The sequence below is a fragment of the Heterodontus francisci genome, chromosome 6, assembly GCF_036365525.1.
Source record: "Heterodontus francisci isolate sHetFra1 chromosome 6, sHetFra1.hap1, whole genome shotgun sequence".
Classification (NCBI taxonomy): Eukaryota; Metazoa; Chordata; class Chondrichthyes; order Heterodontiformes; family Heterodontidae; genus Heterodontus; species Heterodontus francisci.
In genome coordinates, this window is record NC_090376.1 from 46,436,204 (window position 1) to 46,463,340 (window position 27,137).

Sequence of the window (27,137 nt, forward strand, 5' to 3'; positions counted from 1 at the left end):
AGCAACAGTGAAGGAATGGCAATATAGTTCCAAGTCAGGATGGTGCGTGGCTTGGAGGGAAACCTGCAGGTGGTGGTGTTTCCATGCAATCTGCTGCCCTTGTCCTTCTAGGTGGTAGAGGTCACCAGTTTGGAAGGTGCTGTCGAAGGAGCCTTGGTGAGTTGCTGCCATGCATCTTGTATATGACACACACTGCTACCACTGTGCGTCGATGGTGAAGGGAGTGAATGTTGAAGGTGGTGGTTGGGGTGCCAATCAAATGGGCTGCTTTGTCTTGGATGGTGTAAGGCTTCTTGAGTGTTGTTGGAGCTGCACCCATCCAGGCAAGTGGAGAGTATTCCATCACACTCCTGACTTATGCCTTGTACATTATACTTGCAACTTTATTTTGTGACAAAACCTACTTCAGAAATTTAGCAGAAATGGGGGAAATAAATTTAGGCACAACTTTCTCATGGAGGTAGAATCTAATCTCATGAAATTCTTACATGACATCTTGTGTCCTTGTGAAACCTGTACAACATAGTTTCACAGTCAGTTTGGGTCTCTGGATTGTTTAAAATTCGGTCATGTCAAAGTGGACCATTAAAGATGATGTAACAGGATGGTGAAGATATACCACAAACCAGTTGGCTTTTGACAGTGTTCAAGCATTGCATCTTGGAGCATTTCCAAAGTATTGGATACTGTACTAGCACTAGATCGCAAGTTTTACTAATCCTAATTAAAGCACTTCCAGCTCATTGCTGTAGAATGATTTTAATTTCCCTACTGGTGGTAGTGGGTGGTAATGATCTGGAACTCGCCCAAAAGGGTGGTGGAAGCGAAGACAGTCAATGATTTCAAGAGGAAGTTTGATGACCACCTGAGAGAATAGACTTGCGGGAATGGAACTGGGAAGTGGGTCTGACTTCATAGCTTTGTGGAGAGCCTGCATGGACTCGATGACTGAATGGCCTCCTTCTGTGCTGTAATTGACTATGGCAAATGCCTTATTTTTGACTTAAAAGTCAAAAGACTTGATCCAGAAATGGGGCTTTGCTATCATTGAGAATGCTAATCTTCAACATTGCAATTCTTGAGCTTAGAGGGAAGAAACTTTTTAAACTGTTGGTAGAGTGGAGACAGGCCCTAGGACAACTTATTATTCTAGTTCTGACTTCTTTGGAAGTAACTGGCATGGGCGGCACAGTGGCGCAGTGGTTAGCACCGCAGCCTCACAGCTCCAGCGACCCAGGTTCAATTCTGGGTACTGCCTGTGTGGAGTTTGCAAGTTCTCCCTGTGTCTGCATGGGTTTTCTCCGGGTGCTCCGGTTTCCTCCCACAAGCCAAAAGACTTGCAGGTTGGTAGGTAAATTGGCCATTATAAATTGCCCCTAGTATAGGTAGGTGGTAGGGAAATATAGGGACAGGTGGGGATGTGGTAGGAATATGGGATTAGTGTAGGATTAGTATAAATGTCACATATTATTAGTACAAATAAATTAGTTAATGGTCGGCACAGACTCGGTGGGCCGAAGGGCCTGTTTCAGTGCTGTATCTCTAAAACTAAAACCGACTGTCTTGATCCTATCTTGGTACAATGAGGAGGGCTGCACTGGTCTGTTTTTGGGACTGAGACTGTGAACCTCTGTTCATTTGCCTGGTTGGTGACAGGATTGCTATTTTTCTTTATTCCAGCTGCTTATTAATTTTTGTATTCATTTTTGGGATGCAAATGTCACTGGTATTGCTTACCCCTAATTTCCTTGATACAACTGAATGGCTTGATAGGCCACTTCAGAGGGCAGTTATGAGTCTGTCATTCTTACTTAGTTCTGATTAATCCTGCAAACTAGTGCCCGAATAGACAAAGTGATCTTAGCTGAACAAACAGTGGGAAGCTTGCTAGTGTTATGTAATGATAAACTGTGCAGTTTTAGCTGGTTAAGCACCAGTGCATTTGGGGGTTTTCTATGTTTTGGTTCTGCCATTGTGTGCTGAGGATTTCCTGTTTGGAGACTGTTGTACACCGTGAGGGGTTTCTTCATGCCAGCTATCTGGCTAACCAAAAACAATACTAATTTTGAACATACCGATGCAAATAGCTGCAATGGCAATTCTGGTTTATTTTAAAAACTACTGGATTTTGTATGGTATTTCTCATTGTTGGTTTTAAGTCTGGAGCTGAGTTGTGATGAGTAATTGCTAACCTGTTCTGTGCCTTTGAGTGATTTGCAGATGGCTGTGTTTGCTTCACATAAAAGGAGATTACCTATAATTAATTACAATACTGTTGTAAGATTAAAAATGACAGGGTCTGTGGTTTGCAAATATTAAATGGATTAGAATCGGTCCAAATTCAGGAAATAAACCTCAACAATTTTTAAGTAAATACAATCAGAGGGCAGTTATGACGGCTTGTAAATTTCAAGTTTTGGGTTGGTAACTAGCTTTCTTTTATTTTCAGAAACATCTGTCCTGAAACAATGTGATATGTAAGACTTTTAAACTCTGCTCAGAATTCTACCCTGATTTAAATTTGCTTAATTGAGTGATATGGGAAAATACTGAGAAGTGTAGAGGAAGTGAATGTCCTCAGATCCCTGAAGGTAGCAGGACAGGTCGATAAGGTGGTTAAGAGGGCATATGGAATCCTTTCCTTTTTTAGCTGAAGTATAGAATAGAAGAGCAGGGAGGTTATGCTGGAACTATATAACTCATTGGTTAGGCCACAACTTGAGTACTGTGTGCAGTTCTTGTAACCTCATTACAGAAAGTATGTAATTGCACTAGAGAGGGTACAGAGGAAATTTACGAGGATGTTGCCAGGACTAGAAAAATGCAGCTATGAGGAAAGATTGGATAGGCTGGGGTTGTTCTCCTTGGAACAGAGAAGGCTGAGGGGAGATCTGATTGAAATGTACAAAATTTTGAGGGGCCTGGATAGAGTAGAGGTGAAGGGCCTATTCACCTTAGCAGAGAGATCAGAGACTAGGGGGCATATATTTAAAGTGATTGGTAGAAAAATTAGAGGGGAGATGAGGAAAAGCTTTGTCACCCAGAGGGTGGTGGGGGCCTGGAACTCACTGCCTGAAAGGGTAGTTGAGGCAGAAACCCTCAACTCATTCAAAGAGAGTCTGGATATGTACCTCAAGTGCCGTAATCTGCAGGGCTACGGACCAAATGCTGGAAGGTGGGATTAGAATGAGTAGATCGTTTTTTGACCAGGTACAGACCACGGTGGGCCATGTGGCCTCTTTCTGTGCCTTAAACTTTCTATGATTCTATGATATGTTAATTTGAACTGAATTGTGTAAGAAAAAGTTCTGTTTTATTCAAATTGCTTCATTTTGAGCAAAAACAATGTGAAATTAATAGAAGTGAACTGTATCTCAGATAGTATACAAATGGGTTCAGTCTGGAATGCATGACAATTAAGATTGGTACCATGCATAAACAATAACAAATTGCAAATTGTCTTTAATGTAGGTAAATGTCCCAAGGCATTTCACAGATGTGTGAACAGAAATTGGCACTGAGCTAAAGAAGGTTGATATTCGGAGAGGTGACTGAAAGCTTAATTTATGGAGTGTCTCAAAGTGGGGAAAGAGGTGAAATGGAGAGGTTCAGAGAAGGAATTCCATTGCTTAGGGCCTAGATGGCTGAAGGAACCACCGCCTCCACAGTTGGGCCAAAGGTCAGAATTGGAGGACTGCGGAATTCTCAGTGCTCTTGGGTTAGCGAAGGTTACAGAGAAAGGGAGGAGCAAGTTTATGGAGGGATTTGAACGCAGGGATGAGAATTATAAACTTGACGCTTTGGTGAACCCAGAGCTATTGTAGGTTAGTGAGCACAGAAGTGATGGGTATGGGGTTTGGTGCAGGCTAGGATGCCAGCAGCAAAAATTTGAATTAACTCAAGTTTATTGTGGGTGGAGGATTGGGGGGCTAGCCAGGAGAGCAACGGCACAGTCTAGTCTAGAAGTAACAAAAGCATAGGTGAGGGTTTCAGCAGTAGGTGGACTGAAATATGGTAAAGACGGGGTGGCATTGTGGGGGTGGGAGTTTAGGAGACTTGAGTGATGGAAAGATATGGGCTTCGAAGCTCAAATTGGTGTCAAATAGAACACTGAGGTTGCAAGCAGTCTGCCTCAGCATGAAACAAGGACTGGAGCGGAGGGTGGAATCGGTAGGGCATAGGGGGAGGTGGGGACAAAGGCATTGCTTTGGTCTTCCCAATGTTTAATTGGTGAAAATTACGACTCATCCAGAACTGGATGCTTGATGGGCAGCTTGACAACACAGAGGTGATGGAGGGGTTGAGAGGGGTGGAGCTGGAGAGGTAGAGTTGGATGTCATTAATGTACATATGAGCCGGAATTTTACGTCGGGGCGGAAGCCCCGCCCAACAGCCCAAAAGGCGGGGGTGAGCTCGCCTCTGCCAGGCCTGGGAGCCACACAGTGATTTTACATGGCCCAAGCCCTTCGTTGGTCTCAGGCGGGACTTAAGCCCCTCAAAGGCAGGAAGTCCCGCCTCCAAGAGCTGCCATCCAATCAGCGGGCCGGCAGCTCAGTCTCAGCAGTACCACTGGGAACAGTGGCCATTGCTGGGACTGCACCCAGCCAGACGTGTGATGCTGGCCACGGAATGAAGGTAAGTGTGCGGGGCCTTGCTGGGGACAATCGGCCGAGCCCAGGTGAGGCAAGGGGGGTGGGAGGGGGTGTTGGTTGGGGGGGTGGGTGGTGGAGGCAAGTGTAGTGCAGTGGGGGTGGCCTGTGACATGAGGGGGCCTTCCCATGGGGCACAGGGTGCCTCATCAGGAGGGCACCCACCCCTCCCCCCCCCCCCCCCCCCCCCCCCCAGTCCGCAAGGAGGCTGCCAGGTTCTGCTGAGTGGCCTCCTGAGGTCTTGAGCCGCCTACCCACCACTGGTTTGGGAGGAGAGCCTTAAGTGACGGTTAATTGTCTACTTAAGAGCCTAAAATGGCCTGGAGTGGGTTGACTGCTTCTCACCGCCACTGTCGCTTGTAAAATTGCAGTGGGGACAGGAAAGCAACAGGTACGGCACCCCTCCACCTCCCACTCAATGTTATGTCCTCCCCCACCTCCAGCCCACTCCTACAGGGGACGTAAAATTCCAACTATGGAATTTGACGTTTATGTATTTAGATAATGTCACTGAGGGACAGCATGTTGATGAGGAATAAGAGGGGCAAAGGATAAATCCTTGGGGGACTCCAAAGCTACCAGTGTGAGGGGAGGGGCGGGAAGAGAAGTCATTATGGCAGATTTCTTGGCCAGTGTTGCACAGTAAAGAATGGGACCAAGCAAGGGCAGCTCTTTGCAACAGGTAGCTTTGGAGAATAGATGTTTGAGGAGGGCAGCAGGCAGACAGGTTGAGAAGAATGAAGACGGATCATGCACCCACGGTCATGGTTAGGATTGCCAGTGCTGGTTTGATGTATTCATGGAGATTTTAGCATGCGGCATTAGATCACATGGCATTCAATCGCGTGATGCAACTTGAGGTTTAATCACATGATATTTGGTCATGTGCCATTTGCCACTGTTACGGCCACATGATGAGGGGTTTAGGTCTTTCCCACTGTTCAACTCCCACTTGACCGCAGCAAATGTTTTTTGTTAATTCGGGTTTAACCCCTTTTGTATTTTTATTTGTCAAATAAATTTGTGATAGGTTTTATTGTAGGTTTAAAACGGAAAACCAGTTATTTATTGATCAATATGCCTTATCCTGAAATTGTCGCAAGTGCATCCAATCAAGCATTCACTTGCGCGCATGCACGCACATGCACACACACGAAGAGCCAGATGAAGAGGAAAAGGTGTAAATAGTTTTAAGGGGGTAGGTTTCGGGTGGTCAAGGTAAACCCGTTGAATTCTCTCGGAAGTCAAGTTCTCCTTTGTTGCAGGCCTGAGGCATCTGTAGGTTTCTTTCTTGGTTGAAAGTTCAGTTGAAGACAGTGGATCACTTCTAATTCACTGCTGCAGAAGTAGAGGTGTCAAATTTTACAGGAGGGTGCTTCCCTCCTGGCTTGCTGGATTTCTCCCAGCACCTTGTCTGTAAACAAGCTCCTTGGGTGCTTCTTGCCAAGTGCTTCGCTCTCTTTTCAGGGAGCTACCTTTAAAGGTCCATTGAGAGATGTGGATCTTTCTCCCTGTGGTGACCAACAAAGACCCAGGAGGTGGCTACTTCACATCGTCTTTGTTTCAGAAGATCCCATTCAATTCAAGAATGTTTCAGGATGGGTGTAATTGACCCCTCCCAGCTCAAAAGGTATTCCTTTGTCACTGTCTGACAGAGGCCAGGTCGTTTACCTTCTGCGGCCTTTTATAGCAGCGTTGTCCATTTTTTAAAAAGGTAAAGTCAATTTTTATAACTTTTCAGTTTTAGTCTGTATTTTTTCATTGATGCACTTCTTGTACACATGACACCACTGTTTGAAAATGTTACTTCATTTTACCTTAATGAATGTCTTCGCATCACCAATCCTTGAATAAAATATTTGACTTTGTTTTCTCGTTAAATGAATAAAATAATTTTTAAACTCCAAGAACACAGAAGAATAGAAAGATTTAAGGATATGTAATGTTTAAATTAAAGTACTTGCGACATTTCTACAGTATTGATTACTGTGACAAACACCAAATAAATTTCCGTGATTCAACAAAAACATGAACAGCTTACATTTATATAGTGCATTTAATGTAGTAAAACATCCCTAGATGCTTAACAAGAGGAATATCCATGAAAACATTTTTGACACTGAGCCATAGAAGCTGAGATCAGGAAAGATGACCAACAGCTTGATCACAGGTAGATTTTTGGGTGCATCTTAAAAGTGGAGAGAGGTGGAGAGGTTTAGGGAGGGAATTTAAGAGCTGAGGCCAAGGTGTCTGAACGTATGGCCACCAATGGTGTAGTGAATAAAATCAGGGATGCACAGCAGCCTAAAGGACATATATGCTAAACTGGGTATGCGGCAGGTGGTGAGGGAACCAACGAGGGGATAACATATTTTACCTTGTCCTCACCGATCTGCCTGCCGCAGATGCTTCTGTCCATGACTGTATTGGTAGGAGTGACCACCGCACAGTGCTTGTGGAGATGAAGTCCCGCCTTCACATTGAGGACACCCCCCTTGTGTTGTGTGGCACTACCACCATGCTAAATGGGATAGATTTCGAACAGATCTAGCAATGCAAAACTGGGTATCCATGAGGTGCTGTGGGCCATCAGCAGCAGCAGAATTGTACTCAACTACAATCTGTAACCTCATGGCCTGGCATATCCCCCACTCTACCATTACCATCACGCCAGGAGACCAACCCTGGTTCAATGAAGAGTGCAGGAGGGCATGCCAGGAGCAGCAGCAGGCATACCTCAAAATGAGGTGTCAACCTGGTAAAGCTACAACGACTATCTGCGTGCCAGACTGCGTAAGCAGCATGCGCTAGACAGAGTTAAGCGATCCCATAACCGACGGATCAACCTAAGCTCTGCATACCTGCCACATCTAGCCGTGAATGGTGGTGGGCAATAAAACAACTAACTGGAGGAGGTGGCTCCACAAATATCCCCATCCTCAATGATGGGGGAGCCCAGCACATCAGTGCGAAAGATAAGACTGAAGCATTCGCAACAATCTTCAGCCAGAAGTGCCAAGTTGATGATCTATCTCGGCCTCCTCCTGAAGTCCCCAGCATCACAGATGCCAGACTTCAGCCAATTCGATTCACTCCGCGGGATATCAAGAAATGACTGAAGGCACTGGATACTGCAAAGGCTATGGGCCCTGACAATATTCTGGCAATAGTACTGAAGACCTGTGCTCCAGAACTTGCCGCGCCCCTAGCCAAGCTCTTCCAGTACAGCTACAACACTTGCATCTACCCTGCAATGTGGAAAATTGCCCAGGTATGTCCTGTACACAAAAAGCAGGACAAGTCAAACCCGGCCAATTACCGCCCCATCAGCCTACTCTCAATCATCAGTAAAGTGATGGAAGGTGTCATCAAGAGTGCCATCAAGCAGCACTTGCTTAGCAATAACCTGCTCAGTGACGCTCAGTTTGGGTTCCGCCAGGGCCACTCGGCTCCTGACCTCATTACAGCCTTGGTTCAAACATGAACAAAAGAGCTGAACTCAAGAAGTGAGGTGAGAGTGACTGCCCTTGACATCAAGGCAGCATTTGACCAAGTATGGCATCAAGGAGCCCTAGCAAAACTGAGGTCAATGGGAATCGGGAGGAAAACCCGCCACTGGTTGGAGTCATACCTAGCGCAAAGGAAGATGGTTGTGGTTATTGGAGGTCAATCATCTGAGCTCCAAGACATCACTGCAGGAGTTCCTCAGGGTAGTGTCCTAGGCCCAACCATCTTCAGCTGCTTCATCAATGAACTTCCTTCAATCATAAGGTCAGAAGTGAGGATGTTCGCTGATGATTGCATAATGTTCAGCACCATTTGTGACTCCTCAGATACTGAAGCAGTCCGTGTAGAAATGCAGCAAGACTTGGACAATATCCAGGCTTGGGCTGATAAGTGGCAAGTTACATTCGCGCCAGGCAATGACCATCTCCAACAAGAGAGAATCTGACCATCTCCCCTTGACATTCAATGGCATTACCATTGCTGAATCCCCCACTATCAACATCCTAGGGGCTACCATTGACAAGAAACTGAACTGGAGTAGCCATATAAATACCGTGGCTACAAGAGCAGGTCAGAGGCTAGGAGTCCTGTGACGAGTAACTCACCTCCTGACTCCCCAAAGCCTGTCCATCATCTATAAGGCACAAGTCAGGAGTGTGATGGAATACTCTCCACTTGCCCGGATGGTTGCAGCTCCAATAACACTCAAGAAGCTTGACACCATCCAGGACAAAGCAGCCCGCTTGATTGGCACCCCATCTACAAACATTTACTCCCTTCACCACCGACGCACAGTAGCAGCAGTGTATACCATCTACAAGATACATTGCAGCAACGCACCAAGGCTCCTTAGACAGTACCTTCCAAACCCGCGACCTCTACCAACTAGAAGGACAAGGGCAGCAAATGCCTGGAGACACCACCACCTGCAAGTTCCCCTTTAAGTCACACACCATCCTGACTTGGAACTATATCGCTGTTCCTTCACTGTTGCTGGGTCAAAATCCTGGAACTCCCTTCCTAACAGCACTGTGGATGTACCTATCCCACATGGACTGTAGCGGTTCAAGAAGGCAGCTCACCACCACTTTCTCAAGGGCAATTAGGGATGGGTAATAAATACTGGCCTGGCCATGCGATGCCTTCATCCCATGAATTAATTTAAAAAAATAGAGATCTCAAAGGCTAGTGAGGGCTGCACAGATAGGGAGGGGCAAGGCCATGAAGCATTTGAAAGCAAGAATGAGGATTTTAAAATTGAAGCGTTGGAGAGGGAGCCACTGAAAGACAACAAGGGTGATTGATGAATGAGATTTGGAGCGAGTTGAGGTACAGGCAGCAGAGTTTTGGATAAGCACAAATTTATGTATGGTAGAAGATGGGATACTGAACAAGAGAGCATTGGAATAGAGGTAACAAAGACGTGAATGAGGGTTTCAATGGCAAATGAGCTGAGGGTAGGCTGGGGTTGAGCAATGTAATGGAAGTGCAAGTAAGCGGTCTTGGTGACGGTGCGAATATGTGGTCAGAAACTCAGCTCAGTCAAACACAGCACCAAGGTTGTGAACAGTTTTACTCAGCTTAAGACAACCAGGGATAGAAGCGTTGGACAAGGAACGGAGTTTGTGGTGGGGACGAAAGACAATGGCTTCAGTCATCCCAATATTTAGTTGGAGGAAATTTTTGCTCATCCATTATTGGATGTCGGACAAGCAGTGTGACAAATCGGAGACAGTTGAGGGGTCCAAGGAGGTGGTGGTGAGATAGAGTTGAGTGTTCTCGTCAATAATGTGGAACCTTATGTGTGTTTGGATGATGTCCTCGAGGAGTAGCTTGTAGATGAGAAATAGAAATGGTCCATGAATAGATTCTTGGGGAACACGAGAGGTAACAGAGCGTGAATAGGAAGAGAAACCATTGCAGGTGATTCTGTGGCGACAATTAGATAGGATGGAACCAATCTAAGGTAGTTCCACCCAGCTAGATGACTGAGAAAAGAGGTTGGAGGAGGTTCATGTCACCTGTGTAAATAGTTGCAGTCAGGTTGAAAAGGATGAGAAGGGATAGTTTATCGCTATCACGGTCACAAAGAATGTCATTTGAGGCTTTAACGAGGGCTATTTCCGTATTGTGACCAGACCAGAAACTTAATTGGAGGGGCGGGGTCATTGATATAAGTAATTTCTAAGTAAACTTTTTGAACAATTTTATAACTTTTTACAATATGCAAGTTATAATAATATGTAAAACCAAAACCAAACCTGATACAATTCACTGACTCCACACCTCAGTGTTGAAGCTCAGCTTCAGGGAGGGGAGGCTTGGTCCTCTCTAAACAGCACCAAAGTTGCCTGACTTCAGTAATAAAATACATTATACAACAGTGCACATCTCTCTCTCAGTTTCCACCGCCCCCCCCCCCCCCCCCCCACCACACCGCCATCCTCAGTTTGTGTTGAACTCTCTCTCCCTCCCTAGTTTGTGTTTTTCTTTCTCTCGTCACCACCCGCAACGCCCCCCCCACCCCGTTTGTGCTGTTGCCTGTCTCTTTCTCTCCCCCAGTTTGTGTTGCTCTTTCCCCCTCCCCCAGTTTATGTGCGTCTTTCTCCCAGTTTGTTTCTTACTCTCACTCTCTTTTTCCCCCGCCCCCCCATCCCCCAGTTTCTCTCTCGGGTCTCAGAGTTTCTTGGTGTTTTTTGTTGCCTTTTTTGATGAAGGAGACATGATTTTTTTTCTTAAATTCTTAGTTTCAGGACAGTCCATGGCCACTTTGACACATGTTAGTCAGTTTTAACATGCGATCACTACAAACCCACATTTTAGAGTGACCTAAAGCAATGATAAAATTCATATAAAATTCCTGATTATGAATTGAATGGTTATGACCAATTTACAGATTCATTAATAATGCAGAAGATGTAAAGGACTTGGCATTTAAACTTACCGTGTTAATCTACGATTCACAAGAACAAAGGTCAGTAACACTGTTTGAAATAAAAGACAACAGCAGCTGCTTTTTTCATTTTATACTATTGCTGGTCCTTTTTCCATGCACTAAAAATAACCGCAAAGGGCTTGATGTGTGATATTTAAATACTGACACCAGACTAGGGGTTAACACTATGATCACAGGTTTACGGCATCGTATTTTGACCCCCAAGTTCAACTGTCACAACTGGGCTTTGGGATCTGTTCATTCTCTGCCAGCTGTTGTTTAGCTGTGTGATTTCTAAGCATTTCACTTGGTGTTTCCTCCCACCTAAACGCAAAGTACTAAGTTCTCAGTCAAACAGGATAGATGTGGTCTTAAATCATTTCCCAATCTTCCTGCTTTTCTATTTTGTTGATGTGCATTGGAGGCTTGCAATGGCAGGTAAAGCTAAAATTAATTTTAGATGAGTATTGCCTAAGGGAGGAGGTAAAGAAAAAAAAATTATAAAAGGTTCCGACAGAAGGCTAGGACCATGGTGGAAGGCAAGCATAAGAGGGAGAAGGGAATAGAAGGTTATGTGGATTTAGATGAGGAAATATAGGATAAGGCTCAAGTGGAACATAAACATTGGCATGGACAGGTTGGGCTGAATGGACTGTTTGTGCCATATATCCTATGTGGGGACACTAAAAGTAAAGTAAATTGAAATAAAGGAAGAACCCCTGAGATTTTCCAAAGTGCTGAACAGCCTGTGAATTATTTTTGAAGTATTGTCACTGTTGTTAATGCAGGCAGATGTGGTAGACAATTTATACACTGCAAGGTCCCACAAACGGGAATAAATTTTCATTTGAAAGTTAGTTGGTGGATAAATGTTTGTCAGGACAGAAGAAATCCCCTACTCTTCAAACTTTATCTGTGGGATTTTCTGCATCCATTTGAATAGGCAGATTGGACCTTGTATAAAAGTCTCATCTGAAAGACCATGGCCGAGAAATTTGTTGGTGCGAATCGGGGTCACAAGCAGCCAGTATTGTCGATGGAGCACGCTCAGTACATGACAGTGCACAGGCTGCCATATTGGTAAAGGCAGAAACAGGTATTCAGGGTCCATGCCCATTTGATGGCCCCTTTGTAAAATTGGGTTACCCTGAATGTACAGTGTCAAAGTGCATCATATCATGTTCTTGAAGGGAGCACTGGAGGCTACCACCACAAAGGGATGCTTTGTATAAAAAAAAACAGAATGCAGAGCCGGGAGGTACAGGAGAACTCCTCCTGGCTATGCTGCAGTGCTGAAGATTGTAGTCGTACCCTGCCAGTCAGAGATACTATTGTGGGTGGATATGCTCTTATCTTTATAAAACATACTGTTATGAAACAACTTATGGGCAACAGCATGGGAGATCTGGTATATATGAAATAGTCTTGCATCTAGCACATCTCCATCACATTCCAGAAAAACTTCAAAGTGTTGCATTATGTTGGAGGTGTAAAATAATATATTAGACTTATCCAGGTTCCCACAGGGAATCATTAAGCAGGATTCTTAAAAGTACAGGTCAAGGTAACAGTTAATTGTGCTCCAGATCCCATGCTTCCATGGACAATATTACAGATGGTTCACTATTTTATCATCATTGCATTACAGTTACATGGGAGTGATTTCAAATTTAAGCAAACAGGTTAAATTGTCTGTGAGTGAAATGATTGCTTTTGATGTCGGGGAGTGTGATGGTTGATAGACCTCAGTCATATTGATTTGTGTTAACACTATTGTGCATCTCCTGAGCAAAAAGACACTTGTGGACTTGCCAGTGTTTTTCTGGCACTAGTTTTGTTTCGAGTGTGACAATGTTTGATCATGATCATTGCTTTTCCATCATCATTCGTATTTACAAAAAGTTTTGCTGGGACTTTAAATCACAAAAATCTTCAAATGTTTAACACTAATTTCAGTATCCATAGAAAGTCTATCGCATCAACAGACATAAAACATAAAGTGACAATTGTTTCATTATCCTTTTTAGAACATGCAGAAGCGTGTTTTGTTTGTATTTTACCGTGTCCTCCAGCTGTTGACTCTGCTATAATTAAAGCAGAGACTTCCAGGAATGAACAGGCTCACTGTTTATGTAATCAAATGTATGGGGGAGGGAGTGAAGGAAGGAAAGGAAGAGATTGTTCTGTGCTAATCTGCTAGTAATAATATCTTGATGATGAAGCAAAGTCTCAAGTTATTTATATGCAGAGAGTCTTGAGTTACTGTTCAGAGACTTTCTCCATGTTGTCTTGCAATAGTAACAGGTATCTTAACAACGGAATAGAGAGATATGCTTTCTTCTTAGTGTCTTGTCTGCAATTTCCACTGTTCCTGCTTTCAGTATTCTCCTAACTACACATTTTTTAAGTACTAGTTATCAATGTTTATTTATTTGCTCTTTTCCCACCACTTGTCTGGTGGTACATTTTATTAAACAATTCCACTTGTCAGCGATCAGGAGCTGATTTTCTTTCCTGCCATGAAGTCAAAGGACGTTGAAAAAAAAGACTTGTATCTATGTAGTGCCTTTCATGATCTTGATGTCCCAAAGTACTTTACAGCCAATGAATTACTTTTGAAATGCAGTCTCTGTTGTAATGTAGGAAATGAGACAGCCAATTTGTACGCAACAAGGTCCCACCAATATCAGTGAGACAATGACCAGATAATCTGTTCTGATGCTGATGGTTGAAGGATAAATATTGGCCAGGACGCTGAGATTTATGCCCCTGCTCTTCTTTGAAATAGTTCTGAGGGATCTTTTGCGTCCACTGGGTTTGGGCCTCAGTTTAACATCTCATTTGAAAGGCAGCACCTCGGACTGTGCAGCATTGCCTTAGTACTGCATTGTTGTGTCAGCCTAGATTTTGTGCTCAAATCTCTGGAATGAGACTGAAACCCATAACTAATGTTCCCGCATATGTTAACGTGCAGTAACCAGAAAAGCACCACACAGGCCGCTCACAATCTGCCCCATTTAAGCTACTGTGCATACATGACCGTACAAAAGAAATTATAGGTACCAGGCACTCGAATGAACAGGATGTGCACAATCAAAAACATTTAGAGGAGACAGTGCCCACAGCTTTCTGATTCAGAGGTGATAAGGCAAGTTATGCTTCCTTAGCTGTTGCCTGATGAGATCAATTAATGTGTACATACTGGGAATTGAATCTGAGACCTGATGATCTGTATAGCTTATTCATTGTGTATCTAACAGTCAGAAGTGAATGAATTAGGAAAATGATTCAAAGATAACTGCAGAAATAGTGGGCTGAATTTTGTTGAGCTCCCAGTGTCGTACTCTGTGGCAAGGGGGGCTGGAAGATTGCTTGAGGCAGCGGCCCGCCATGGAGCCCAACGCCGGGACTGCCAGGCCTGATCTTCCTGGCGGCAGCGAGGCTCTGTTGCGGCCCCCTGCTGCTTGGCGACGGACCTAACTTTAAATATTTAAATAAAGGACATGAATAAATTAACATAACTTTCAGCGCGATCTTGCTGGCTGTCTGCAATGGGGTCAGACTGCATGTGTAGTGTAGTGGAAGGGGTGACCTCTACACATTGTGCAGTTGGTGGGGTGGGGGGGAGTCACATATTAAATGCAAGTGTTGTGGGGTGGGGGGTGGGGGGAGAGAAACAGGGTAGCCATTTATTTTCTTTGTATTGGTGGTGGGGGTTGTATGGGCCAAAAATCAATTCGCAGTGTTTTTTGTGGGGGGGGAGGGGGGTGCAGCTACGGACTTCAACTATGCAAGTACGGCAGCCCTTTAAAATGCGCCTGCGCAGAGGCATCATGGAGCTTGACCCTCCCCACCTGATTGGAGGGTGGGGGGAGGTGGTTGCGGACTGCCTTTCATATGCAGATGAACTGCCGCATGTGTGCGGGCTGCCATTTTTTACAGCCGCAGCTGCTCCCGGCAGCAAGAGAATAGAATTCAGCCCAGTATCTCCAATGATACTGTTGGAATTGCTGTCCAGGTACCTGCTATTTGCTCATTTCTCTGATGTCCAGGTTTTCTTCACTCTCTCTTTCCTTTCTGGTTTCCTGGTTTCACGCATCTCTTAAGTATACTTTATTCTTAGCGCTCTGGTAATGTTGGAAGTGCAAGAGAGTAACTTTCACAGCTTCCTCTTCAATGTTCCATTTTCTGGATAAGGAGATTTGCTCAAGTCTCCCTACCCCTGCTTTCCAGTGACAGGAAATTAATTTAAATTAATATACATTGAGTGAAAAGGAGATTGGTTAATGTTTCAGTTGTTTCCCTTGATTAGAATTATCATCAACTGATGAAAGGTCGTCCCTGAAATGTTGACAAATATTTCTCTTCCAGGTGCTGATGATTTTTTCTGGTAATATTTTCTCTATCTTTGGAAAGTAATAGTCCTTGGTCTAGGTAAAATGACTGTTTCCTTTTATAAGAATAGATTATTAGAGTTGTAATTTTTTTGTATGGTTTCTTGCGGAAATGACAATATCCTTCTCTTTATGATCAACAGCACAACAAAATACAGCCTGGTAACATTCCTGCCTCGCTTCTTGTATGAACAGATCAGAAAAGCTGCGAATGCTTTCTTTCTTTTTATAGCCTTATTACAAGTAAGTTTAACTTCGATGTGTTTCGGTAAGATTCTGCTTTAATTCATGCTATTTCTGCTGACCTTTTCCCCTTCATGTGTCTATGCTTTTGTATAAATTGTTAGTGTAAATGCTAATGGTAAGAGGATGGGGATCTGGCAACTCAACATCCCTGGATATCGAGTTTTCAGGCAGGATATAGAGGGAATTAAAAAAAGGAGAGGGTGTGGCATTATTAGCTAAGAAATCAATAACCAGCTTTGAGGAGGGATGATGTGCTAAATGAATCATCAAATGAGGCCAAATGGGTGGAGCTCCAAAATATAAACCGCCAAATAGTGAGAGGGAGGTGGAAGAACAAATAGGCAAATTTCTGAGTGCAAAAGCTGTAGGGAATTAGTTGGAGATTTCAACTACCCCACTATCAATGGAATACAAACAGTATGAAGGGCACAGAGGGGGCAACATTCTTGGACTGTGTTCAAGAGAACTTTTTTAGCCAGCACTTAAAACCCAACGAGAGGCGGCACAATTCGAGGTTTAGTCTTCGGTAATGAAGCTGGGCAAGTGGAGGAAGTAACAGTGGGTGACCATTTTGGAGATAGTGGCTATAATACAGTAAGTTTTAGCATAATCATGAAAAAGGACGAAGATAAAACTGTAGTAAAAGTTCTAAATTGGGGGAAGGCAAATTTTAAGAAACTGAGAGGTGATCTGGCGAAAGTGGACTGGATACAGCTACTTGAAGGAAAATCAGTGGCAAATTCAGTGGGAGACATTCAAAAGTGAGATACTACAGGCACAGTGTAGGCATGTCTCCACTAAGATAAAGAGTGGTACTGCCAAATCTAGAGGCCCCTGGTTATCCAGAAGCTTACAGGGTAAGTTAAAGCAGAAAAAGAAAGCTTATGACAATCACAAAAATTTTAATACTTTAGAAAGCTTAGAGGAGTATTGAAAGTGCGGGGGTGAAGTAAAAAAGGAAATTAGAAAAGCAAAGAGAGGACATAAAAAATTAGTGGCAGGTAAAATTAAGGAAAACGCAAAGATGTCTTATCAGTACATTAAGAGCAAGAGGATAAAGGAAAGAGTAGGGTCTATCAGAGATGTTCAAGGGAACTTATGTGTGGCTGCAGAAGATGTGGGTAGGGCTCTTGATGAGTTTTTTGTCTCTGTCTGCACAAAGGAGAGGGTTGATGTAGACATTGTAGTTAAAGAAGTGTGTGAAATATTAGATACGATAAGCATAGTGAGAGAGGAAGTACGAGAGGGTCTGACATCCTTGAAAGTGGATAAATCACCAGGGCGGGATGGATTGCATCCCAGGTTGTTAAAGGAAGCCAGGGAGGAAATAGCGGATGCACTGAGGATCATCTTCAAGTCCTCACTAGATACAGGAGACGTACCAGACGATTGGAGGTCTGCGAACATTGTACCGTTGTTTAAAAAGGGTGCGAGGGACAGGCCAAATAATTATAGCCCAGTCAGTCTAACCTCGGTGGTGGGTAGATTGTTAGAATTTATTCTGAGGGACAGGATAAACTGCCACTTAGAAAGGCACGGATTAATAAGGGATAGTTAGCATAGATTTGTTCAGGGAAGGTCATGTCTTACGAACTTCATTTTTTTTGAGGAATTAACAAGAAGGATTGATGAGGGTAGTGCAGTTGATGTGGTCTACTTGGACTTTAGTAAGGCATTTGACAAGGTACCACATGGCAGACTGGTCAGTAAAATGAAACCCCAAGGGATACAGGGGAATGTGGCAGGTTGGATCCAGAATTGGCTCAGGGACAGGAAACAAAGGGTAGTAGTCGACGGATGTTTTTGTGACTGGAAAGGGGCTTTCTGTGGCATTCCACAGGGCTCAGTGTTGGATCCCTTACTGTTTGTGATGTATATTAATGATTTGGACTTAAATGTGGGAGGCATGATTGGGAAATTTGCTGATGACACAAACATTGGCTGTGTAGTTGATAGTGAAGAGAATAGCTGTAAACAGAAAGATATCAATGGTTTGGTTGAGTGGGCGGAAAAGTGGCAAATGGAATTCAATCCAGATAAGTGTGAGGTAATGCATTTGGGGAGGGCAAATAAAGCGAGGGAATACACAATAAATGGGAGGATATTGAGAGGGGTAGAAGAAATGAGAGACCTTGGAGTGTCTGTTCACAGGTCCTTAAAGGTGGCTGGACAGGTAGATAGAGTGGTGAAGAAGGCATATGGAATTCTTTCCTTTATTGGCCGAGGTATAGAATTCAAAAGCAGGGATGTAATGCTGGAACTGTATAAAATGCTGGTTAGGCCATAGGTGGAGTATTGCATATAGTTCTGGCCACCACATTACAGAAAGGACATAATTGCTCTGGAGGGAGTACAGAGGAGATTTACAAGAATGTTGCCAGGGCTTGAAAGTAGCAGATATCAGGAAAGATTGGATAGGCTAGGGTTGTTTTCCTCAGAACAGAGGAGGCTGAGGGGTGACTTAATTGAAGTGTACAAAATTATGAGGGGCCAAGATAGAGTAGACAGGAAGGACCGGTTTCCCCTAGCAGAGAGGTCAATTACCAGGGGGCACAGATTTAAGGTGATTGGTAGAAGGATTAGAGGGGACATGAGGAAAAACATTTTCACCAGAGGGCGGTGGGTGTCTGGCATTCATTGCCAGGAATGGTGGTGGAGGCAGAAACCCTCAATTCTTTTAAAGGTACCTGGACATGCACCTGAGGTGCTGTAACCTGCAATGCTACGGACCAGGTGCTGGAAGGTGGGATTAGATTGGGCGGCAAGTGTTTTTCACTGGCACGGACACGACGGGCAGAATGGCCTCCTCTGTGCCGTGATTTTTCTATGGTTCTATTTAAGATCACTTTCTCACTTTCCATGACAACCAAACATGCTATTGAAGGGTCAATTACAATCAGGACAAGGAACCTTTGGTATTACTACCCTTCCCCCTGCATGCTCCCCCAACCAACCCAAGGATTATGAGACGAACTGTAGAGCACTCCAACTGTTGTGCACTTGAGATCAACTGATGCGTCACAGAGTGGATTATCCAATAACTTTATGAGGCAAAATAAATCAGGGCTAATTTATTATCTCCATTTCTCGTGCAGTGTGACAATTCCTAGTTTAATTTTCCTTTCCTCTTCCACTTGAACATTGAAGCCACTCCACAATGAAGCTTTTTATGATGGACATTTAAAACAGTTCTGAAGGGAAGGTAAACTTAGATAGTTCTGGTGTGGGGTGGCATGTCTCTTTTAATATTTACTGTTTCTTTTTCTTGAGTAGTTGTGCTGAGTTCCAAATAATTTGAAGTTTTGAAGAACTGGGCCTTCTACTTGGTTTGTGTTTTTTTATTGATAAGTGCTGATTTCCAGCAGGAACTTCCTGTCTAATGTCGCTTCATTTATCACCACCGAACAAGGAACTATCAGGATAGCCTCACTCTTAACAGGTTTTGGATTTGTGCTTACTTTGAAGTGGCCTTTAACAACAACTAGCACTTGAATTTATGATTGTTGCTTTGAAAGCAGAGTCTGAAGTATGATCTGTAATTACCTCCTACATTGCGGTATGCTCAGCAGAATTTTATTAGTCAACATTGTAACATCGTTGCAGCTTCTTTCTATCTCCTGACTAGTTTAATAATGATCTGTTGAAATGCCTCTGCCAGTCAGCATCTTAGCAAAGAATATATGGATCAGCACTGAAAACAAGCATCATAATTTATGCCAAATCACTCCAGTAAGATTCCCAAGGAAAGGGTGTTTAGTAAGATTAGGTGCTCTCACTCGTTCATGTTGTCTTGCTTGGCTATTCTTTTTCCTAATCCACATTTCTTTCAATCCTGCTTTTTAATCTACCTATGTAGTTGGATAGCGAGATAAAACCTTTACGGATAGCAATCTAGCTACCTCTCCACCTTTATTGTTTGTTTAGAATTCTTAAAGTTAGTGCCTTTGCTGGAGAAAATGTGTTTGGATGGTTAGCCCATGATGTACGCCAAAAATTGAATCCAACTCACAGGTTGTTCTTGCAGTTGTGCCCAATAAATGGTTGAATAATTTTACAATTTAAGACCCAATATTTCTGGTAAGGTTTGTACCTTGAAGGCTTTCCTTTCTGGCTAGAGTAAAAATGTATAAGCCTCTTCTCCCTTTCCCTCCAATGTACATGTAATTACTTCAGTTAGAAATAAAAGAATATTTGACTAACAAATAAGTTCTTCAGAGCAAATACATTTTTACTTCTGACAGTTGTTTCTGGCTCAGAATACAAACCAGAAGTGACAGTAACAAACCAAATCCTTGGTTCATCATATATTTGGGGTGGCACAGTGGTTAGCACCGCAGCCTCACAGCTCCAGCGACCCGGGTTCGGTTCTGGGTACTGCCTGTGCAGAGTTTGCACGTTCTCCCTGTGACTGCGTGGGTTTCCGCTGGCTGCTCCAGTTTCCTCCCACAGCCAAAGACTTGCAGGTTGATAGGTAAATTGACCATTGTAAATTGCCCCTAGTGTAGGTAGGTGGCAGGAGAATGGTGGGGATGTGATAGGGAATATGGGATTAATGTAGGATTAGTATAAATGGGTGGTTGTTGGTCAGCACAGACTCGGTGGGCCGAAGGGCCTGTTTCAGTGCTGTATCTCTCTATGACTCTAAGAGCAAACTCTAGGTGTGAAGTCATAGAAGCTACTGCCATTCAGCACTGACGTGCTGGAAGTAATGGATTTAACACTCGCAGTTAAGGGGCTTCATGATTTTCCTTTTAACATATAAGTTTAACTGATACTGTACTAGTAGTAGCACAGCTGAATTGTATTTTTCCATGTTTTTAGAACAGCTTCTTTATTGCCTAGGGAGCTAAAATGATCAAACTATTTTTGCTGTTATAATTTCAATGAATAATATCTCCATAAGAATGTATAACATTCAAGTGATGAAGTTAGGAGTGAAGATAAAAGCAGAGGCAGATGAAGAATTCTTGGGCGTCCCTCCTCAATAAATATACTGATCATTCTGTAGTAATACTGACAGACATCCGATCATTATATAATTTGTACTAATGTATAAAAGCAATGTAGAGGGGCATATGTTGTTCAGGCATTTCTCCTGTATCTGACGAAGGGAGAACAGCATGTCAATGGTCGATCTCTCTGCACGAAAGCCACACTGTGCCTCAGGGTAGACGCGCTCGGCCAGCTTCTGGAGCCTGTTCAGAGCGACTCGAACAAAGACTTTCCCCACTATGCTGAGCAGGGAGATTCCACGGTAGTTGTTGCAGTCACCGCGGTCACCTTTGTTTTTATAGAGGGTGATGATATTGGCATCGCGCATGTCCTGGGGTACTGCTCCCTCGTCCCAGCACAGGCATAGCAGTTCATGTAGTGCTGAGAGTATAGCAGGCTTGGCACTCTTGATTATTTCAGGGGTAATGCTGTCCTTCCCAGGGGCTTTTCCGCTGGCTAGAGAATCAATGGCATCACTGAGTTCCGATTTGGTTGGCTGTATGTCCAGCTCATCCATGACTGGTAGAGGCTGGGTTGCATTGAGGGCAGTCAGCAGACATGGTCTCTTCAGACTACTAGAAAAGATCGGATGTCCACCAAAGCTACTAAGTATCATCACCTCATTCCATGACAATATGAAAGGCACAATTCAACATGGCGGCTCCTCATCAGAGCCCTTTCCTATCCTGAGTGGTGTGAAACAGGGCTGTGTTCTCGCACCCACACTTTTTGGGATTTTCTTCTCCCTGCTGCTTTCACATGCGTTCAAATCCTCTGAAGAAGGAATTTTCCTCCACACAAGATCAGGGGGCAGGTTGTTCAACCTTGCCCGTCTAAGAGCGAAGTCCAAAGTACGGAAAGTCCTCATCAGAGAACTCCTCTTTGCTGACGATGCTGCTTTAACATCTCACACTGAAGAGTGCCTGCAGAGTCTCATCGACAGGTTTGCGGCTGCCTGCAATGAATTTGGCCTAACCATCAGCCTCAAGAAAACGAACATCATGGGGCAGGATGTCAGAAATGCTCCATCCATCAATATTGGCGACCACGCTCTGGAAGTGGTTCAAGAGTTCACCTACCTAGGCTCAACTATCACCAGTAACCTGTCTCTAGATGCAGAAATCAACAAGCGCATGGGTAAGGCTTCCACTGCTATGTCCAGACTGGCCAAGAGAGTGTGGGAAAATGGCGCACTGACACGGAACACAAAAGTCCGAGTGTATCAGGCCTGTGTCCTCAGTACCTTGCTCTACGGCAGCGAGGCCTGGACAACGTATGCCAGCCAAGAGCGACGTCTCAATTCATTCCATCTTCACTGCCTTTGGAGAATACTTGGCATCAGGTGGCAGGACTATATCTCCAACACAGAAGTCCTTGAAGCGGCCAACACCCCCAGCTTATACACACTACTGAGTCAGCGGCGCTTGAGATGGCTTGGCCATGTGAGCCGCATGGAAGATGGCAGGATCCCCAAAGACACATTGTACAGCGAGCTCGCCACTGGTATCAGACCCACCGGCCGTCCATGTCTCCGCTATAAAGACGTCTGCAAACGCGACATGAAATCGTGTGACATTGATCACAAGTCGTGGGAGTCAGTTGCCAGCATTTGCCAGAGCTGGCGGGCAGCCATAAAGACAGGGCTAAATTGTGGCGAGTCGAAGAGACTTAGTAGTTGGCAGGAAAAAAGACAGAGGCGCAAGGGGAGAGCCAACTGTGCAACAGCCCCGACAAACAAATTTCTCTGCAGCACCTGTGGAAGAGCCTGTCACTCCAGAATTGGCCTTTATAGCCACTCCAGGCGCTGCTTCACAAACCACTGACAACCTCCAGGCGCGTATCCATTGTCTCTCGAGATAAGGAGGCCCAAAAGAAAAAAAAAGAAGAAAGAAAGAATGTATAAAGCAGTTATAGTTACCTTCATAAGATCATTGATGTCCTTAACCCTAGCTTCTGAAAATATATGTACTTCCCAGAAAGCTTTTTGTTGCAGGATGATGCTGGAGCTAATCTTTACTTAGTCTTACATTTATTGTACAGAGTAAAAAGGGTTACAAACATGCAGCTTCTTAGTCAAAATCCCCGTCAGTTTCAGTAAGTGTGTCCTTAAGTGCTCAGGTAAAACCCCAATTAACACCCTCCACCTGTGTATAATTAAATAATTGATATACAATTAACAATGGAGGCCTTTTACTTACCTTTGGCCTTCCTTCAGTCTGTCTGGATGCTGCAGATGTAGCTATGACCTTTTTTGGAGGGAATCTTCAGTAGTTATGTTAGCTTCTTCATTTCTTTTGTGTATGATCAATCAAACTAAAGAACAATAATCATGCAATATCTTTCTGATACGTCAATTTGTTGTAATTCCAATTTCATTATCTTCAAAAATAATTTATTCATTCCTGAGTTGTGGGCGTCGCTCACATCCCAAGTTGCCCTGAAGAAGGTGGTGACCCATTTGAACAATTGCTCCCACACTGTTGTTAGGTTGGCAGTTCCAGGATTTTGACTCAGCTACAATGAACGAGCGGCGACATAAGAACGTAGGAAATAGGAATAGGTCACACGGCCCCTACTCTGCCATGCAGTAAGATCATGGCTGATCATCTTCCACAACTCTACTTCCCTACCCTATTTCCATATTCATTGGTACCCTTAGTGTCCAAAAATCTATTGATTTCAGTCTTGAATATTCTCAACAACTGAGCATAAGCAGAGAACTTCCAAAGATTCCCAAGCCTCTGAGTCAAGAAATTTCTCCTCATCTCGATCCTAAATGGTGTATTCCTACTCTGTTTTCTGTCTGTTAACTATTCCTCAATCCATGATAATATATTACTCCCAGGCCCATGAGATCTATGTCCAAGTCAGGATGGTGTGTGACCTGGAGAGGAACTTGAAGGTGGTGGTGTTCCCATGTTGGTTTGGGAGGTGTTGTCTGAGAAGACTAGGTGAGTTGCTGCAGTGGATCTTGTAGATGGTATATATTGCAGCCTCAGTGTGCTGGTGGTGGAGGGAATGAATCTTTTAGGTGCTGGATGGGTGTTGATCAAACGGGCTGCTTTGTCGTGGATAGTGTTGAGCTTCTTGAGTGTTGTCAGAGCTGCACTCATCCAGGCAAGTAGAGAGTTTTCCTTCACACTCCTGACTGGTGCCTTGTAGATGGTGGAAAGGCTCTGGGGGGTCTCTTGCCACAGAATACACTGCCCCTGACCTGCTCCTGCAGCCACAGTACTTATGTGGCCGGTCCCATTAAGTTTGTGGCCATTGGTGACAGCCAAGATGTTAATGATGGAGGAATTGATGATCGTAATGCCATTGAATGTCAAGAGGAGGTGATTAGATTCTTACACAAATACTGTTATTACCCTAAGTTTCTCATTATTGCTGATCTGATTTGCATTTTTTCTTAAATTAAGTTTAAATAAGATATTCTTGTTAAAACTATGAATTATTTGTTTGTTTTAGCAAATTCCGGATGTGTCTCCCACAGGAAGGTATACCACTTTGATGCCACTTGTCTTCATCCTCACAGTTGCTGGCATCAAAGAAATCATTGAAGATTATGTGAGTATAGCTGCTGCTTCACATCTGTTAATAAAAGAAAATGACCTGTCAGGTGACATTTTTTTCAATAATTCTGATAGTCCCACTATTTTAGTTGTGCCAGGAATTCCACTAGTCTGAAAGCCATAATATATTACAGAATCTGTATTTCAAATATGATTTTGGATTAAACAACTGAGGACTTTTGTATTTTGGCTCTGGGAAATGAACATGTTGTTATGTACTAATTTTGTTACAAGCAATATTCAAAATAGCCAATGCAAAATCAATAAAATAGGTTTTGTCTTTCTGAACACTAAGTTAGTAATTCTCGGTAAAAACGACTAAATTCTAAGGTATTCTTGTATCTTTTGAAATCTTTAATTGTCCAGATAGTGTACAAAAACATAAAGAGGAGTATCCCTGTCTTTTCAGTTCAGTGGTGCTTACCCAAGAACATGTAAGTGTGGGTTAAAACTAGTATAGTGATAGGGAAAAACAGTGAAAAGTTCTAAGCCTGGTGACTATTAGGGCTGATGGATTATATAGATGTCAAGAAAAGAATAAGAAGCAAAGGAATGGAAAAGTGTTCTGAGAAATATGATGGGTTCGGATTATATTATTTATTTGCAAATATGTAAAGCGTTAGAGAAAGTCTGGGAATTAAGCCACAATTAGAATGGAGGGATACAAGGTTGGAGATTTAGATTTAGTTGGGGTTAGACTGGGCTCTATAGGTTCCTGGCTATAAATCTTTCAGAAGAACTCGATAAATGGATAATTAAGGAGCTGATTACAGCAGTAGAAGCAAAGTTTTAATCAAATGGAACCAACCCTAAATGGTATTCACCTCAATATCTAAGGCACTTGAAGAGGATATAGTGGAGGTACCAACCATAATTTTCCTTAAATGTTTGGAACTGGGAATTGCACTTATGGGTGCAGCTCCAATGATCTTTAAAGTTGTTAGATGAGGTTGAAGAGACCATAAAAAGGCAAATGGGATTCTGGCTTTTGAATTTTGGGGCACTGAGTATAAAAAAAAGGTAATTATGAATTTATACATTGATTAGACTTTTTCACTAGGGGTTAGTCCGTTGTTGGAAATCTAACATAGGTTTCCAAAATTATGAAAAGTTTCAAAAACTTAAAAGAAAGCAATTTGCATTGATCAAGTGTCTTATCAGATCCTCAGGACATACCAAAACACATCACAATTGGATTACTTTTGAAGTACAGACACTATTGTTCAGGCACATTCAGCAGCCAATTTGCACACTACAAGTTCTGGCAAATGGTAAATGAATGCATGGTTAGATAGTCTGCTTTTGAGGGAGTTGTGTTGAAAGGGAAGATTGACTTGGATACCTGGAGAATTTTGTGCTGCTGTTGATGAGAACTCACATGAGCGGACAGACGGAATGACAGTTGCATATCTCATCCAAAGGCAGAAGCTCTGACTGTACAGCACACTTTCGGCATTGCACTAACGCCTAGACGATGTACTTGAAACTGCAGAAGTGCCATCAACTGATACAAACTGGCATCAAAAGTCATCTTAAAATTATCACTCGAAGAGTGAAGGGGAAGTTGGAAAACAAATTCCACAAACTTTAAAATTAGTGATTTACTGCAGGTGGCTTATGGGCCGAAACGATAACGCTTACAAGGTGATTGGATAAGTATTTCGAAAAGGAAAAATGTAAAAGAAATAGGGAATTAGAATTGAATGGCTTCCTTTGAAGAGGGAACACATGCATCAAGGGTGAAATGGCCTCCTTGTGGACTGTAATTTTTAGGATTCTGTGAAATGTTGTATATACTTTTAAAATTTGATATGAAAAATTCAGGTTCTTTTTTCAGTATAATTGAAGGTTGACTAAAGTTATAACATCTCTGCCAGTTTCTCTTCCCCTCACATGTTAATTTTTCCTTTTACCATGAACATGATTTTTCAGGTACACTGGATGTACATGTGCAGGGTACCATCATTGAATAATCTCATCCAAAATATTGTATTTACATTGGAAATTAGATAATGTGTTTAAACATTATGATTTGCTTGCCACCAAACTAAGGTCTGTTCTATTAAGAACATAAGAAATAGAGGCAGGAGTAGACCATATGGCCCCTTGAGCCTGCTGCACCATTCAATACGATCATGGCTGATCTTTGCTTCAACTGCACTTTCCTGCCCATTCCCCCTTTCCCTTGATTTCCTGACAGATCAAAAATCTGTCTATCCTAGCCTAGAATATACTCAACACTGGAGCATTCACAACTGTCTGGAGTACAGAATTCCAAAGATTCACAACCCTCTGAGTGAAGAAATTTCTTCTCATCTCAGTCCTAAATAATCGGCACCTGTCCTGAGGCTGTGCCCGTAGTCTAGATTCCCCAACCAGGGAAACAACCTCTGTCTATCCTGTCAAGCCCGTTAGAATCTTGCATGTTTCAATGAGATCACCCCTCTCTAAACTCTGGAGGGTATAGGCTCAATTTACTCAAACTCGCATCACAGGATAACCCTCTCATCTCAGGGACCAATCTAGTGAACCTTAGCTCCGCCACCTGCAATGCAAGTTTATTCTTCTTCAGATATAGAGACCAAAACTGCATACAGTATTCTGGGTGTGGTCTCACCAAAGCCCTGTGCAATTGGAGCAACACATCCTTGTTCTTGTACTCCAGTCCTCCTGCAATAAAGGCAACATACCATTTGCCTTCCTGATTGCTTGCTGTACCTGCCTGCTAACTTTGTGTTTCTTGTGCAAGTACACCCAAGTCTCTGAACATCAACATTTAAAAGATTTACGCCTTCTAAAAGATATTCTGCTTTTCTATTCTTATGGCCAAAGTGAATAACCT

General features: G+C 43.3%; 1 protein-coding gene across 1 annotated transcript in view; it reads left to right on the forward strand.

The window, feature by feature from the left end:
• atp8a2 (ATPase phospholipid transporting 8A2) overlaps nucleotides 1-27,137 on the forward strand; it is a 709,260-nt gene that overhangs the window by 107,825 nt on the left and 574,298 nt on the right. Inside the window, exons 3-4 of the mRNA XM_068032841.1 lie at nucleotides 15,629-15,728; nucleotides 24,192-24,290. Coding sequence (XP_067888942.1) covers nucleotides 15,629-15,728; nucleotides 24,192-24,290 — 199 coding nt within the window. The remainder of the gene's footprint in view (nucleotides 1-15,628; nucleotides 15,729-24,191; nucleotides 24,291-27,137) is intronic.